Source organism: Amblyomma americanum, chromosome 8, assembly GCF_052857255.1.
Source record: "Amblyomma americanum isolate KBUSLIRL-KWMA chromosome 8, ASM5285725v1, whole genome shotgun sequence".
Lineage (NCBI taxonomy): Eukaryota > Metazoa > Arthropoda > Arachnida > Ixodida > Ixodidae > Amblyomma > Amblyomma americanum.
Genome location: NC_135504.1, coordinates 34,348,007 through 34,364,362, shown reverse-complemented (window position 1 = coordinate 34,364,362; position 16,356 = coordinate 34,348,007). Strand labels below are relative to the sequence as shown.

General features: G+C 45.4%; 2 protein-coding genes across 2 annotated transcripts; both read right to left on the bottom strand.

The window, feature by feature from the left end:
- Positions 1 to 2,238: 2,238 nt before the first annotated feature.
- LOC144101301 (large ribosomal subunit protein mL62-like) lies at positions 2,239 to 8,337 on the bottom strand. Its single transcript, XM_077634405.1, has 6 exons — positions 8,050 to 8,337; positions 7,937 to 7,976; positions 6,278 to 6,337; positions 5,708 to 5,790; positions 3,565 to 3,737; positions 2,239 to 2,461 (listed from the first exon to the last, which is right to left on the bottom strand). The coding sequence occupies exons 1-6, from the start codon at positions 8,200 to 8,202 to the stop codon at positions 2,374 to 2,376; spliced, it is 597 nt and encodes a 198-aa protein (XP_077490531.1). The 5' UTR covers positions 8,203 to 8,337; the 3' UTR covers positions 2,239 to 2,373.
- A 2,423-nt stretch (positions 8,338 to 10,760) lies between these two features.
- LOC144101295 (18S rRNA aminocarboxypropyltransferase) lies at positions 10,761 to 16,233 on the bottom strand. The gene is made up of 6 exons (XM_077634399.1): positions 16,010 to 16,233; positions 15,734 to 15,929; positions 14,568 to 14,761; positions 12,551 to 12,721; positions 11,488 to 11,530; positions 10,761 to 10,903 (listed from the first exon to the last, which is right to left on the bottom strand). Exons 1-6 carry the CDS (start codon positions 16,131 to 16,133, stop codon positions 10,789 to 10,791), a joined length of 843 nt encoding a protein of 280 aa, XP_077490525.1. The 5' UTR covers positions 16,134 to 16,233; the 3' UTR covers positions 10,761 to 10,788.
- Positions 16,234 to 16,356: the final 123 nt, after the last annotated feature.

Sequence of the window (16,356 nt, the reverse complement as noted above, 5' to 3'; positions counted from 1 at the left end):
TGGGTACAATTAGATGACAGACAAAATGAAACGACTAATTCCTTTGTTAGCTTCCATGTAGAAATGATGCATTTAAACCTCGCTTCACCAAACTATCATACTGATGTGAAGACAGACCTGCACATCAGGACTAAATAGTTGTTCCTCAGGATTACTTGGTACCATTAAGGCACTAGGTGTGTGTAGTCAGTTCATGTTATGTACTTGGCAGTCTGTGGAAATACCTAGTCGTTGCAGTTCCATAGCACTGGTTATGAGTTAAGACAACAGGAGAGAACAAGCGTTAGTACATATTTGTATTTCCTACAATTCCTGTCTACAAGTAACCTGTGGTCAGAGTAGTAACTGTCAGTGTGTAGAACTGTGTTGTTTGTCTATCTAGGTATGAACAAAATTATGGCAGTTATGCAAGAGTGGCCGACAACTGCAGTTCTGTTGTAACAACTTACATCTCTGTGTACTCCTGACATTTGTTTATTAGTGCCTGCACAGCTCTACGCAACTCACACTACCTCAAGCGAACATGGTGCTCCGTGTAGTTTACCAAAAAAAAAGTTAAAGAAAAGGAGAGGTATTCATAATAGGATTACACAAAATTAGGATATGAACTCCGGTAAAAGCTTGCATCAATGTAAGTGCTGTTCATAATTTCATATTCACCTCTCCCAAATATATAGAACGGCCCTATCACATCCTACCTACCTAGCCTCTTATCTGCGGGCACATTTTTATCGATTGGATACACAGTCGATTGGATGCACAGTGAAACAAGGTATGACTAATTCCACCTCTCACGAAACCTTGCCTTTTCAATGCATTTGCACTGTGAAACTCTCACCCTGCAGACTTCAATACCAACATCGTCAGTTCTGGCTTTTATTTTACCTTGATTTATGAATTTGCCCATTCCCGCTGGTGCTTTCTTTACAGGGTAACTCTAGGGCTTTTTTTTTTTTAAATCCCTCTTTTCAATGTAATGAATTCTTTTTCAATGCATGAAAAAAAAAAAAACAGGAAAAGAAAACTGAAACTGGGCCATGCAGCCAAGGGCGGTACGCTGCAGCACAACCACAAGTTACAAGCATTACCGGCGAAACTTGTGTGTGCACAATAAGTGGGTCAAAAGTGGGACTCAAACGGGAAACTTTAAAATCCATGCACACAAGAGCAAGACACTACATGGATGCAAACTTTTGCAAGAATGGTTTAAGGGGGAGAACGTAGAGTAAATGTTTGCTTTAACTGCATAAACTTCAAAAAACTCCCACAGTCACCCTTTAAAAACAACTCAAAATATTCTTACAAATGATAAGTACTAACATCACAACATTGTGCCCAGCTTGCTCCAGCCAAACGTGTATCACTCTAAGTATTAGTTGCGCTTTCCACCATCCTATGCTGCAGCGAGATATTTTGATGCTGAAATGGCAGAAGGTGCAGCCACTATAGAAGTGCTGCGCTGAAACCAACTGGAACTGTTTAGTTGCCCCAATACATGTTTTTACCACACTGACATGTAGTCTCAAGTACAATCATTAGGACAATCTTCGCCACTCTAGTCAACATGTGCTGCCTTCTATTTGAACTTGTGTGTCATGGCGAACTGGTTAACATTCCTTGGTGTTGTTTAAAATGTGCAACATGTGCAGGCGTAATTAATGTTTGTTTCAGAGCATTAAAAGGGTCCTGCACAATGTCTTGACTCATTTGATCAATCCTTAACTCACTTGTTTTTTGACTTCATTCATTTCTGCACTTCACCTGAAGGAGAAGGCAAAGAGCAATCCAGTGTGCTTCTAAAGCACAGAGACACAAACAATTTCAGTGTTCATTTAAGCCAAAGGGCATCAAGTTTTTTTACAGCGTATTACATTCACCAAAAACACTTGGAGTGAAGCAGTCAGTAAACCAAAGTTGTTCAAAAAAAACTATTCAAATTTAGGATCATTCATCTTTTGCTGGAGGATATTAAATATGTATTGCAGTCCCTTCTGATTTCCTTATGGAAAATGGGATTCATGGTTTGTGTGGTTTCTGTCACATCTGGCCTCATAAAATTGACTACAGGAGAGGAAAAACATACTATAAAGTTCCTTACTGTACCAAACACAACTTTCTGGCTATACTGAAGACATCAAAAGTTGAGGAGGTGGGCTACAGATCTTTTTTTTGGCAACACAGTATAGGCAGATTGTTCCATATGCAACAAATGATGCCCATGAAGCCTGCTTCAAAAACAACGCTTTCAACAAACAACTGTATTTCAAGTCGGCTGTATACAAAACGTGAGTAGTGAAGAATTCATGCATGGACAGTTCCACTTGAGGCGCGATATAATCTTCTCCACTAGATGAAAAACTGGCAGTGTTGGGCCTAAAAGATGCGAGGAGGCTGCATCAGACGGCGCCACTGGGACCTGGCACGCTTCTGCTCCACCCTACGGGCCGAGGCTCGAGCTCGCCTAAAAAGAGTAGACGCTCTGTCTCAACCAGCTGTTCGTAACGAACACTGTTTAATTTAACTACACAAGATGATAATGGTTTTTTCGAGCTCCAATCAATTCTATCCTCTGTGAGCCCCAGCCATTACAATACAAGAACTGTTCATCAGTTTACATAGGGGAAACGAAAGACTTCAAGAGACGCCTGAAAGAACATCAGTATGATGTACGAAAAGGAAAAGTGACAACGAACGCAATCGCGGAGCATGCGCAAGAGACTGTTCACGAAATTAACTGGGATGAAGCAGATATAGTGACAACGGAAAAGAATGTATCAGCCCGCCGAAATCTCGAGTCATTAATCATCCAGACTACGCCCAACACAATAAATAAGAATGACGGCACGTTGCACCCTATCTACGCGAAATGCCTCAAAACGATAGTAACCGCTACATAAAGCCCGGGACGTCCAGCTGGTTGCTCATTGTGAACAAGGGAGCCGTAGCGCTCCCGAAACGTCATTTTTTGTTGACCTTGGTCAGTGACCTGTGAACCTCGTCTAACTTAACAAACTTGATACAGTACAGTGAACTCTCATTAATTTGAACTTGCTTCATCCGAACGTTCGGCTTATCAAAACTGGCGGTTTGGTCCTGTCAGAATTAAATATGTTAATGGAAGAAAATGGCTTTCCTGTATTGGATGGCCTCTATCTTAGAGAGTATGGCCAGGGAATTACAGGGGCCTGGTTTACGTATCTAAGACTAATTGATTTACCAGCTCGTTCTCTGTAATACCAGCATGGTGAGGAGCCCAGCGCATCTAGACGGAGGCGCGGGGAATAGAACCAAGTGCATCTGCTAAATCTATATATTTTGTGGAAATAGGATAAGACACAACATAATGACACAGCAACAATGCCTTTTCATCTTTCCAAGCATGATTGTGTTTTAAATTTAAAATTTCTATACGCCCATTTGTTTTTGGCGTTAAATTGGCTGGAAAAAGAAGTGCTGTCTCCTGTTGTCTGTGCTCCTCAGTCGACGCTTCTCCTTCTGCCCTTCTCTTTGTTAGGAGCCGAGTTTTTCAAGCAGCCCCGCTATGCAGCACATTGAGTTGCGTACCTCTGCTCGTGCAACTGCTGGGTGGCAGCGTCCGGACCAGAAGGAGGTGGGCTGCAGGCCTCGGAGACGAGGGCATGCAGCCGCTCGAGGCAGATGCGTGTGTTAGCATGTTGGCTGCGTTCCTCCTCGCAGCTCAACACAAGCTGGCCTCGCCGGTTCACCAGGTGGCCCCACTGCAGTGGCAAATGGCACACCACAGTCGAGCATTGCATGCCTCCGTGCAGGCAGGCAGGAGAGTGCAGCACTCCCAGAGAGATGACAGATGAGAAAGACAATCTGGAGTACTGATGGTGCAAAAGCTGGTTCCATAACAGTTCAGTCTCAATTTGTGTGCACTTTCAGAATGTTTCCAAAGACTTGCCACAGTGGTTCAATGGCTAAGGTGTTTCGCTGCTCAGTCCAAGGTCGCGGGATTGGTTCCTGGCTGAGCTGGCTGCATTTCAATGGAGGCAGAATGCAACAATGCCCAAGCACTCTGCAATGTCAGTGCATATTAAAGAACCCCAGGTGGTCAGCACTAATCGGGAGCCCTCCACCACAGCGTCCCTCAAAGTGCACAAGTAGCTTCGAGACGTTGAGTTCCACATACCACTAACCACCAGTTGGCGGGCCAGTCTCCACTGGCATTTGTTTCACCAATTTTGACATGGAGTACTGCAAAGCAAAGTTCTGTGAGGCTTAGCTCACAAAACTTGCATCTACTGTGATGACAGCAATGAAAATATTGAACGTGTAAACAACACACAATGACAACACTCACACTGAGCTGCTGTGAGCTAGGTTAGTGTATGGGAGTCCAATCAGCTTTCTTACTTTCTGTGAGAAAGCTGGACAAATTTAGGTGACGATTTGATTTCGGAAGTGAATGCCTGTTCCCACAGAGAAAAAAGCTAAGGAATGTAATTGTTCTAAAGGCATCCATTCTTGTGCACCTGTACAGTAGACACTCCCCAGGCTTTGTCATAGGTTTTGATTAGAGATTATCTCACCACCAATCTTGCTCAGTGAACCATTCAGCCTAGGAGAGCAGTTGAGTGGATAATTGCACATATTTGATTCGTATCACATGAGGGATTTGGCCCATGAGCCACAATTGTCACAATGTAGAAGCAGCGACCCCTCATGGCAAGTAAACATTGTTCCATTGACACTGGACCCCAGAACCTTCTCTGCACAGGGCAAACGAGTTACTGCAACTGTTGCATGCTATGAAGCACGTATCAGCTTCAGGCTCATTCATGTGAGGCTTCAGAGGCCAATTCCCATTGAGTAATGATACATGTCCGCCTACTTGGACTTTTGTACACGATGTAACTCCTTTACTGGCTATTACTGTACTCTTGAGAAGCCTGCTTACACTTATCCTCACTCATTTTGGCCCTTTGCATACTTCATCCCCAGCTCTGAACAGAGTAACAAGTATTAGCAATCTCCTCCAGACAAACCTTTCTGAATTCTTATTCATTCAGACTTGTGAATTAGGAATAGGGCTAAGTATGATATGTCAGGCCGCTGCAGCAGTGTCAGCTGCCTTTTATTGAGGTCACCTCAGCTCGCTAAAGATCAAAACATTTTCTTCTCTATCATACCCTTTCTGTACCATTCTAATCTTTTAATCCAACAGCATTAGGAGGGCCATAAAGGCAAAAACTGTCTGGCGGCGGCATCTGTACCAACCTGCCAACCGTGGCACGTGGCGCTTAGGGGGATTTCCCCATTTCCACTTAAGTAGGGGAACGGAGGTAGAGGCCGGACTAAGCATGATTAAGCAAAAATAAATAAAACAAGCAGTTATTAATAGAACAAAACTGGAATAGCAATGGAATTGGAACAGAATCAGAACTGGAATAGATCCATTGGTGAGTGAAAGACAATGGAATCAGAATTGGAATAAATGGCAAGTGAAAGAAAAATACTATCACATTTCCTCCGTCCACAACAATTGAATTGATTGCCTCAAAATTTTTTCCCTTGACAAGACAGCGCTGAAATCTACGCATTATATACTATCACATTTCCTCTGTCCGCAACAATTGAATTGATTGCCTCAAAATTTTTTCCCTTGACAAGACAGCGCTACGCATTATTGCATCTACGCATCTACGCATTATTGCACCTGCATCGTTTAACGAAAGTGGGTCACCTGTGTTTTGAGGCGTTCTCGTCCAGCAGCAGGGATCCATGAGGCTGTCTCGACATGGAAGCGGATCTCTACCTTGCTGTTCACTGCGCACAAGATGAAGGGCCATTCACAGACCACCCTATGCCTTACTACAATACTGCGTTAGAAAATCTGCTCTTGTTATCAACACATTATTGGAGCAGAAGTGCCTAGCATGAGCAGCATCGTGCTAAATAAAAATACGCAGTGTTTAAATGAATTCGTCATAGGACTTAGTAGCTCTGATCTCTCATGAAATAACTGAGCTTTTCTCCTTCAACCTTTTCTGCACTAATCGACAAACAATGGCGATTTTTCGCGGGTGCCATTGACAAGCACTTTCAATCAAGAAACGTTGTGTTTTGTTTTATTGTCCTGCACGCATTTCAATTTCACATGCAAGAAATTCAAATAAGCAAACTTAATTTACTGTACTAGCACCGCATGCACGCTTTAAACTGGGAAATGCAATTACAATTTGAATTTGAATGCATTTAAAGTGCACAACTGTGAACCGTGAACACATTCCAAATGAACAAGTGAACTGCTCACCTTTGTTTACGTTCTGACCACCTGGCCCACTGCTACGACTATAGGAAATCTCCAGCTCACCTAGAAGCAATGCCGAGAATGAGCTGACAGCAATCGATCACCACAACAGAGAACCACCTAGGTGTTCTCGCAACCCGCAAATTTGGCGTTATGCCTCCAACTACCACTTCCCTCCCAAGTCTTTAGCGCTGGAAGCTTTTCAATATTGTGTTCTGTTTTCAACATTGTGAAACATGGTGACAGCACTAAGGCAAGTTTTGAAAGATGCATAAATGTTTTTGTATAGGAAAGCCTAATAACTTACCTTTGCAGACACACAAGTGAGAAATGCACACTGCAATGCTTCCTGTATAACAGAGCAGTGAAAGATAACATCAAAGCTTAAGGCTTAATTTCTTAATTGCTTAAAGACGTATGAAGTTAAAGTGAATGGACAAGAACTCTAAACTAAGCACGAATCCTCAGAGCAGGTGGTTTGTCTAAGTGGAGTTGATATGTATAAAAGAATGAAAAAAAAAAAAGATGGTCGATTTTCATAGTTGGGCCAAATGCGAATTTGGTGCGCTAGCAGTTCGGTTTTCATTTTCGTTCCGGTATTAAGATAGCGAAAATGGGCCGATGTCCATATATGCGGAATTGGTCATTCTCTACATTCATAGATCCCTGGAAGCCTTCATACCACTCCTGGCACAGTCGTGCAGCGGTCAAGCAATGTGCCATTGCCTGAGTAATGCCTGAGCAACAGGTGCCTGAGCAATGTGTTAAGAACTTTCTTCAGTAAAAAAATGAGGCCAATGTAGCATTCCCAAACAAAATTCCGTGCCCATGAGATTAAGGTGGGGAGGGCACTGGAGGCTCTGAATCCAAGCAAGTAAAGTGCGGAAATCAATGGAGCAATGCGAACAATGTGCTTATCTCCCATCTGCTCACTAGTACATACCTAACGAAACAAGATAAGCATAGTTAAGAAATCGGTCAACAATATTCCCACGCATATGATGTATGATCACAATGGAAAGAGAATGCAACTCTATGCATGCTTATATAAGTTGTCTTCCAGCATATGCCGAATAAGAACTGCAATTCAGCAATATATAGTGCTTAAATGATTCTAGTTACTAACACGACTTGTGTCATGGCAAACAAGTAAACATGCAGGAAAACTACCTCAGCAGCAATTTACCCGCCGCGGTGGCTCAGCGGTTACGGCGCTCGGCTACTAATCCGGAGTACCCGGGTTCGAACCTGACCGCGGCGGCTGCGTTTCGATGGAGGCGAAACGCAAAGGCGCCCGTGTGCTGTGCGATGCCAGTGCACGTTAAAGATCCCCAAGTGGTCAAAATTATTTCGGAGCCCTCCACTACGGCACCTCTTCCTTCTCTTTAGTCCCTCCTCTGTCCCTTCCCTTACGGCGCGGTTCAGGTGTCCAACGATATATGAGACAGATACTGCGCCATTTCCTTACCCCAACAACCAATTTACCAGCACTTCTAACATGAAACATGCACGCTGGATATGCATTGCGCACAACGCTTTCTCGGATGCATTTGTTTTTTGGCATGTCTGTTTTTATGCTTTGCAAATGCAGCAAACGATCGGACTGATCATAGCAGAGGACTTCCAACTGCTATGTGCGCAATCTTTATCCGCGCGGCTTACCTTCAGGTATGTGCCCTTGAAACGTTGAGTCTTGGTCCTCCTGGGCAGATAAATAGACGCGTGATTAGAGGGCTGTGGTGCGCGCGAGGTGAAGTAAAGTGTCTCCAAGTTACCTTCTTGTCATGTGCCGGTGGCTCAGCCGTATGCCGGCCAGTTGAAAGCCCATGGGAATGCGCCCAAAGGCTATCGACCGGGCTGCGATGCCCCAAGATCGTGCTCAAAACAAATCGCCGAGCACTCATTGTACCCATGCGATTGGCGTGCATGTCACGTCTTCACCCTCAGGTCAGCGGCGGCATTTCACATGAACGAATCGGCCAAAGGCTTCAGGAGACCGGACAGCCGTTTCTGATATGGGTGCCTCTGAGCGGCCACGATACTTTAATGTCAGCCATACAGAAGTCCAAGCCGTCGTAGCACAGCTGATCTGCTCCGACCTCTAACCTCAGCCTGCGGCGGTGCAGCTGGTGCAGCCTTTGAACGTAGCGCGGAAAAAACCAAGTGGCCCACGTCACCTGCACCAACAAAGGGATCTAAAACGTTGACCTGCACCACGAGGGGAACAAAAAAAGCCTCCGAGATTCGTTATTTTCTTGTGAATCTTGCGAAGTTTAAGGTGACACTCTTTGGCATGTTATCGTTTGTTGTTTTATTACTTCTACGTTGCACAGGCATTAAACATTACATCATCATCATCATCAGCCTGACTACGCCTAATGCCCACTGCAGCCATAGCCTTTATACTGCCGCGAACCTAGTAACGTTGCACTGCAGTCCTGCAGTCAACGGCAGGGCAAAGGCCTCTCCCATGTGTCTCCAATTAGCCCTGTCCTTTGCCATCTGCGGCCACGAATTAACGAAACCTAGAAGATTAAATAGAAAATAGACAACAAATTTGTTAGTAGCGTGCTTCAAAAACAAGGCAAAATAGCAGCAGCTGCTGTCGACACCCGCAAGAGGCGCTCTTGAAAGAAACCGGAAAGTGTACAGCTGAAGTTCGCAACCGGCGTTCATTTTCGTTGCTGCGTTTTCTATATCTGGCCCCGCCTCGGTGGCTCAGTGGTTAGGGCGCTCGACTACTGATCCGGAGTTCCCGGGTTCGAACCCGACCGCGGCGGCTGCGTTTTTATGGAGGAAAAACGCTAAGGCGCCCGTGTGCTGTGCGATGTCAGTGCACGTTAAAGATCCCCAGGCGGTCGAAATTATTCCGGAGCCCTCCACTACGGACCTATTTGTTCCTATCTTCTTTCACTCCCTCCTTTATCCCTTCCCTTACGGCGCGGTTCAGGTGTCCAACGATATATGAGACAGATACTGCGCCATTTCCTTTCCACCAAAAACCAATTATTATTCTAGATCTGAAACGGCTTGCTTGGCGTGCTCGGCATCAAGCTGGGGCGCATGCGTATAAAACGCGTTACGGCACGAAGGCGCAGAGCGCGAGGAATGGAAACATACCTTAGCCGCCTTAGCTGCGGCTTCATAATAATAATTGGTTTTGGGGGGAAAGGAAATGGCGCAGTATCGGTCTCATATATCGTTGGACACCTGAACCGCGCCGTAAGGCGAAGGGATAAAGGAGGGAGTGAAAGAAGAAAGGAAGAAGAGGTGCCGTAGTGGAGGGCTCCGGAATAATTTTGACCACCTGGGGATCTTTAACGTGCACTGACATCGCACAGCACACGGGCGCCTTAGCGTTTTTCCTCCATAAAAACGCAGCCGCCGCGGTCGGGTTCGAACCCGGGAACTCCGGATCAGTAGTCGAGCACCCTAACCACTGAGCCACCGCGGCGGGTCGGCTTCATAGCGCCGAAATCATGTTGGTTGGTCCCGTATCAAAGTCGCGGCCGGGCCCTGCAGAGGAGTCTTTTAGGCGGACCTACGTGAAGCAAATCCTTCCCTAAATGCTTCATAAGGCGTTTCAAAGCTTCAGGCAAGCTGCACATGACAGAACTGTAAAACTTTATGAGGCATTTACCTCATAGATGCCTTAACTTATGTAATGGAACGCCGCATTTTAGCAGCAATAATTAGCACGATAATTTGAAACTATATAAAGGGCATTTTGTCAACGAATATTTATAGGCAACTAAAACAATTACAAAGAATTCCATTCTGCGGGCCTTGTTTTTTTATTCAAGACTATGCTTATGGGTGTTTTATATTAATCCACCGCAGAAAGATATCAATTCCGTATCACATGCTAGGTGTGAAGAGCACAGAAAACAAGATGCGGCATGACACATGCAGTGCCAAAAGAGCGCTCGCATTTTATGTGCGGACCCAGGTACGAATGCAGCAAAATGCATATGCAATAAGAAACATGCCTCCTTGCACGCTTCAGACCTATTCAGCTTAGCTGCACAACCCGCCATGCAAAGCACTGCACTTTGCCTGCCATGTCAGCAGTACAGCATGTGTACATGCTTATAGAACGAGAGTACATTTCTCCATTTTAGAAAAACATGGGCGCTGTACAGGTCTGGTTCGCACACAACACTTACTGATCTTCTCAGACTGCCTGTAAACTACCTGTGAACTAAGCCCAGCCTTGGAGCACAAACAATGCTGGACCCCAACAAGGACGCAGTACCCGTGTATTGCCACAATCTTGATCAGTGGGAATATGTAGTTCACAAAGGCACTCAACAGCTGCAAGTTGAACCTTCAGCATGGTCCATGCAGATGGGTGTGCCACGAGAGCTTTTTCTAGCCATAAGTGAGACCTTAATTTCGCACCATGCACTTTCGTTTGTTTTAGAATACATCGACAAACAGTGAATACTCAGTTCGTCAAAAAAGAAAAAAAGAGCACGTCACAGAATTGTCATGGTTTGTCTGTACAGTTTTTACTATGTTGAGTGTAGCTCTGCTAATGCAAGTTCGAGTGCGGGTTCTGTGGCAGAGGTTTCCAACTCCTTGGGTTGTTCTGGTCGTGGCTCCTTTTCTTCCACTTCCTCCTCCGAACTGCACAGATAAAGAAAGGAACATTTCATGGTATCAGAGCACAAAGTTCCTCGGAACACTTTACTTTGTCATTAACAGCAACGACAATACGGAATCCTGGATGCATGAAAGGTGTGGCAGCATCTAATGACATCACACCAACACAACACTGCACTAACAGTAAAGAAATTGGTACCCTTGAAAACAATATGTGAAAACAAAGGCACCGTAATTTACCTGAGCTATACAAAATTGGTGCATTCATCCACAGACTGCGTCCAAGAACACCCGTTCTAAGTTTTACTTTTTACTTGACAGAAATATATAAAAACAGGCAAACAAATGGTAAATTCTGGCACTTTGTTTTTCCCAAACTTTCCTACAGTTTTTCCTCACACGTATGAAAGAGTTGGGCACCATGGCATTTTGTGACCAATGAACATGTAGGTGTAACAACAGCAGCACGGCCAAATGTCTTTGAACAGGCACTTACCAGTCAATAAAAAACACAATTTATGTTAGCACGTATAAAGGTGTGAAGCCAAGAGTTTTAGTTCATAGCTGGCAGCAATGTTCCGCCACTAGCACACTGTGCAAATGCTCACCTCTCAGTGCTGCTACTGTCAGTGGGTGGCAGCTCCATGTCACCTACACAAGAAAAGCACAGTTGAAATGTTAGGATGACACTTTAATGACTCGGCCTCCCTCCCACTAAATACCAAAGTGCCCAGAGACGATCCAAGCTTCTCCATACTAATACTGGCTTTTATTACAACATCAAAGAATATCTTGGATTGAATGATGCTCGTGTAATTTACAATACTTAGCGCACAAGCTAAGTTACAGTGTCTGCAGGAAATGCAGTTAACTCCTATGATAACCTCGCGATAGGCCCGATGTGCTGTGTTGAAAATGATTTTACAAGAAGCAGATAAGAAAAGGGCCTGGGGATATAATGGCTAGGTCACTTAGACTTTGACACAATGGCGACGGCACCCTCTTGTGATTGACCTTTTTCATGAACGAAAAACTAGATAGAAGACGCGACGTCGAAGAGTGCGGTATAGGGATGACGATAAAAAATAGACGAGATGAGCACTGGCTGCTAACTGCACTTTTTAATGTGATAGAGTTAAGGATCCCGTAGTGCAGAAAATCCGGCAGCGGTCGCAGCGTTATGAGCTAAAAATCCGCGGAGAAGTAACCTAGTTGGGCCACCTAGGCAATGTGACACTGCGGTGTCGTCACAACCTGCCCACCGGATTATGAGCAAACTTCAAGTGTAGCAGGAAGAAGTTATATTAATGACTGGTCGTGAGAGGTTGCTAGGAAAGAGCAAGCTGGCTCTCACAAGCCCCACCGGTGGCTATGTCTCAACTCCCAGCGATCTATGAATGTAAAACAGAGAATGACGAATTCCACATATATGGGCATTAGCCCACTAATGCTATCCCATCATACCCTTAAGGCGGAGCTTAAGTGTCCATCCATTTTTTTTAATTGTTGACAGGACCAAAGCACTAGTTTAAATGAACAGATTTTTCAAATTAAGCAAGTACAAACTAATGAGAGTCCACTGGAATAGGAAGGCTGCTCGTGTTGTCTATTATTTATCTTGATCCCATTGCCGCACTGGCCCAACACTATGCTTCGAAGAAAAGAGCATGCCTCGGTTCTGCCTGTCCCAGCGGGCCTGCTCCAAGTGTTTCTGTTGGACTTCCAGCACTCCAGCTCCATCAGCAGCTGCTCCGTACGCTGCTAATAGCTCCTCATTCAGCTCCAGGAAGGCATGGCCCCACTTGAAGGGGCGCAAGCAATCTGCGGCCAGCTGCTCAAAGCCTGCACGTCACAGCAAGCAACCTCGCACTGAGTGGGCACTGCTACAGCAGACAATTGCTCTTCTAGAGGGCTGGGCACAATACTTGAAAAGAGTATCTTCGATACCAATACCCTAAAAACTTTATATCTGGTACCAATACAAAATACCAATACAATATTGATTTCCGGTACAAATACTCGATACTGTATAGTAGATACTTCCATACACCATTGAAATCGTCAATATTAATAAAGCTGGTAATATTATTTGCTAAACTAAGAAATTTCTACATGCTTTCTGGAATTTTTAGTGTATCTGATATAGCGTACTGCATTTGATCGAATAGTTTAAATGAACCCAGTTACACGAATGCCTTTAAGCTCCACTTTTGGCGCAGCTGGTTCCATTAAAGCTTTCGCATTGGAGTGAAGCCATGGTGATGTTGAAACGATCAGTTCCATAAGCAGCCTAGCAAAATGCTTTTTTAAAGCTCATGTTCTTCATGCAAACTGGTCTCTGAGCACTTGACTATATACGAATAAATTTGAAAGTGTTTCTGATGCCCTTTCGTTTGTTACTGCAGTGTTTACCAATTGCCTCTGCGCTGCCCTGTGCTAAAGCATACAAGCTGAGCGTGCTTGGGAACAGCCGAACAGTTATTTCTCCAACACTACGTTTAATAGATACTTGAAGTTGAACATCCTTTGTTAACAGCTAGAAGAAGCAACAAAAAATAAATGTGCTGAAAGTTTTAAGTAAAACGTATCTCGCTAATCTCGGTTATTTAGAAGCTTTTACTTAGCAGTAGTAAGTCAGAAAGAGCCGTGCAATTCAGCTGTGCTTTAAGCGAAGAAAATGAAAAAAAAAAAAAGTATCTCTACAGGAGCACACGAGCATGTTGTCATGTTGTATTTTATGAAGGTGCTTTTATCAACGGGTAAGAGTAAAGCATAGCCATGTCGACTCAAGGATTATGGATAAGAAACTCAAGTTTCATTAGTGCCCCTTGGAAACTACGGTTTGTTGTAGCATTGCTCCTCCAAACGAAAGGAATGCGTCAGCTGATGCATTTGACGCTGCCGGCCTTGATGACTCCATTGACCCGCCTGTGGAAGTGCTTGACTTTAATCATTCTTACAAAGCAAACAAAAAATGTTCTGTAAGCTCTTGAGCATGAAGGCTAGACTTCCAATTCTGTTGATGCAAACACTGCAACTTTAAATAGGGGTGAAGGGGTGCTGTTTCTGCCATAATGGTGAGCATGTCTCCTCGTTCAAGAAGTACTCTGGTTTGGGCTAGTTGGTGCATAGCTTCTAGATGCATAGCTTCTCGTTCCTTCTGTCACTGAAAGTGCAGAGGCACACACATATGTCATAGATCCACGAAACAACGAATGTAGAAAGAAAGACAAGTGACAGAGCCAACGGCATTGGCATCTTCTCTTTCTAATCCTTTCTTTTTTTACAGTGTGCTAATGCCTGCGTGAGTGTCGCTGGCCAAGTCTGGCTTACAGCAGCCTAAAAATCTGTGGCACACATTTTTTTTTTTTTAGCATGAATTGCAAAGTGCATGAATTGTGAAAATTTACATTCAGTGATCAACCAGGTGCATGTCTCCCGTATGTCTGTATGTGTTGTAACCCACTTGCAACCTCCACTATGCACACACGTTTCTTCCCAGTAAAAAATAGGACAGGAAAAGAGGCCAACTATTTTATGTTGTGGAAAAGAACTGTACTTTGCCAATTTCAAGCGTTAAAACCTGGTTTGACCCACAAACATTTTGCGACATCAACCAGATAGACCCTCTAGGGAAGTTCAATGGCTCAATAAAGCGGAAAGCCTTTGGGTGCAAAGGTTACAATACCTGTGATGAAGCAGGCAGCAGCCAGTGCCTCGACGCATGAAAGCTGCAGGGGACGGCCGTAGTTGACCGGGTTTGCAGCCACCAGGTGGGGCAGTAAGCGGGGATGGCCGGCCCGCATCTGGCTAAACGGCACCTCGTCCAGACGCGCCCATGAACAGTCAACGAGTGCCACGCCGTGCTGTGCCACCACCTCCCTAGAGCAGTGTTCATTACGGAACTGAGCCACTTTTGCGTTCAATATGATGCATCCTGTTCTCAAATGGAAACATATGCATGGAGTGGAGACAAGCAGTCAGCAGCCAACAAATGCAAACTGCATCAACTGCACATGCTCTGCTTTCCTAGCTACATCAGAAACAAATCAGTGAATTCCAGTGAAAGCCGGCAGCTAGGGTTCTTTAATACAGCTGTGCTGGTCAGGAAGCTTCTGAGCATGAGAGCTTCACATGCCTCCTGGGGGCGAGCCTGCTACCGCGATCACGAGCTTTCTATTTTAAAGAAAGAACAAATCTATTTCTCCATTTCCTGGTTGTCCTGCAGCACACAAAGGTGTACAATTCCTGCCTAAACTTTCACTTTTATGTTTAAAAAATAAACTGCAGTGCTACTTGTATTTTAGTCTGCGTTCAACTTTATTAACTAATACTTATTCCCTTAAGGTGTTGCTATAGCACAGCCCTTTCAAATTGCATCGAAACATTCATGGCACAACGGCAGTTTGCTGCCCGCCAATTAACGCTGGCGCCTCATATTGTCTGGTTTTGAAAATTGAAAATTGTTTTTTTTGAGGAAAGCAAATTGGCGCAGTAATTCTCCCATCTCGGCGGACACCCGAACCGCGCCGTAAGGGGAGGGAGTGAAAGAAAGAGGTGCCGTAGTGGAGGGCTCCGGAATAATTGCAACCACCTGGGGATCGTTTAACGTGCACTGACATCGCACAGCAGACGGGGGCCTTCAGCGTCTCGCCTCCATCGAAACGCGACCGCCGCAGTCGGGTTCGAACCCGGGTACTCGGCTCTAACCACTGAGCCACGCGGCGGGCACTGGTTCTGCCGCTACGTGCAGCTATGTGAAACTACGGTAACCTCGGAGTAAGTTGTGAACAGTAAGCATGGCTGTGTCAACGAACTCTGCACGTTCCATTCAGCGTCATGTTGTCCGCTCACCGGTCTTGCGGAGACAAGCAACGCGTGGCCGACGGGGTGAGCACGACGCCCGGAAAGCGCTGGCCCAGCCGCAGCAGTCGCACGAGCCCCTTGCGCGCGAGCTTGCGGCCCGTGCAGCGCTTGGGGTCGCAATGGCCCAGCTCCCACATCGCTACGGAGAATGGCCACCGCACCCGCTCCATACCTGCGTCGTCGCCTGAAACGCACGCGCCGCGATGAGTTTCTGCGCCGTTTGCCGACCCGCACTGCTCTCCATCCCCATCAGCGCCGACTCACCATCCGAGTCCCTCTCCGGTCTCGGTTCCGAGCTGCTGTCATCGCGGGCAAGCCGCTCTTCCTTGATCGCACGGCCTGCTGAATGTTTCCCGCCTCTGCTTTTTCCGTGGAAGCGTTTCTTCATGGCGAAATTGCGGTGGAGATCGCGGCCCGTCCCGAGAAATGCTAGAGTGCGGCGTTTACCACATGTCTTCCGTACACACAACACGCGCTACGCGCGTCTACAGCGCGTCTCAACTATGGCTTGTTAATGGTCTTGCTGTGGCTTGTTAATAGAATGCGACAGCAATTAACCGCACATGTCACCAATACTGACTAGATATAAAAATACCTAATAGTTTTTGGCA

What these genes read in the sequence shown, in the direction of transcription:
- LOC144101295 (XM_077634399.1), bottom strand. Translation starts at nt 16,133, where the DNA reads ATGAAGAAACGCTTCCACGGAAAAAGCAGAGGCGGGAAACATTCAGCA. An exon ending in ACCGGAGAGGGACTCGGATG is followed by an intron (nt 15,930 to 16,009) that starts GTGAGTCGGCGC and finishes CGTGCGTTTCAG; the next exon opens with GCGACGACGCAGGTATGGAG. An exon ending in GACAGTAGCAGCACTGAGAG is followed by an intron (nt 10,904 to 11,487) that starts GTGAGCATTTGC and finishes TTATCTGTGCAG; the next exon opens with TTCGGAGGAGGAAGTGGAAG.
- LOC144101301 (XM_077634405.1), bottom strand. Translation starts at nt 8,202, where the DNA reads ATGCACGCCAATCGCATGGGTACAATGAGTGCTCGGCGATTTGTTTTG. An exon ending in TGGTCAGAACGTAAACAAAG is followed by an intron (nt 5,791 to 6,277) that starts GTGAGCAGTTCA and finishes TCTTGTGCGCAG; the next exon opens with TGAACAGCAAGGTAGAGATC. An exon ending in CAGCAGTTGCACGAGCAGAG is followed by an intron (nt 2,462 to 3,564) that starts GTACGCAACTCA and finishes TACTCTTTTTAG; the next exon opens with GCGAGCTCGAGCCTCGGCCC.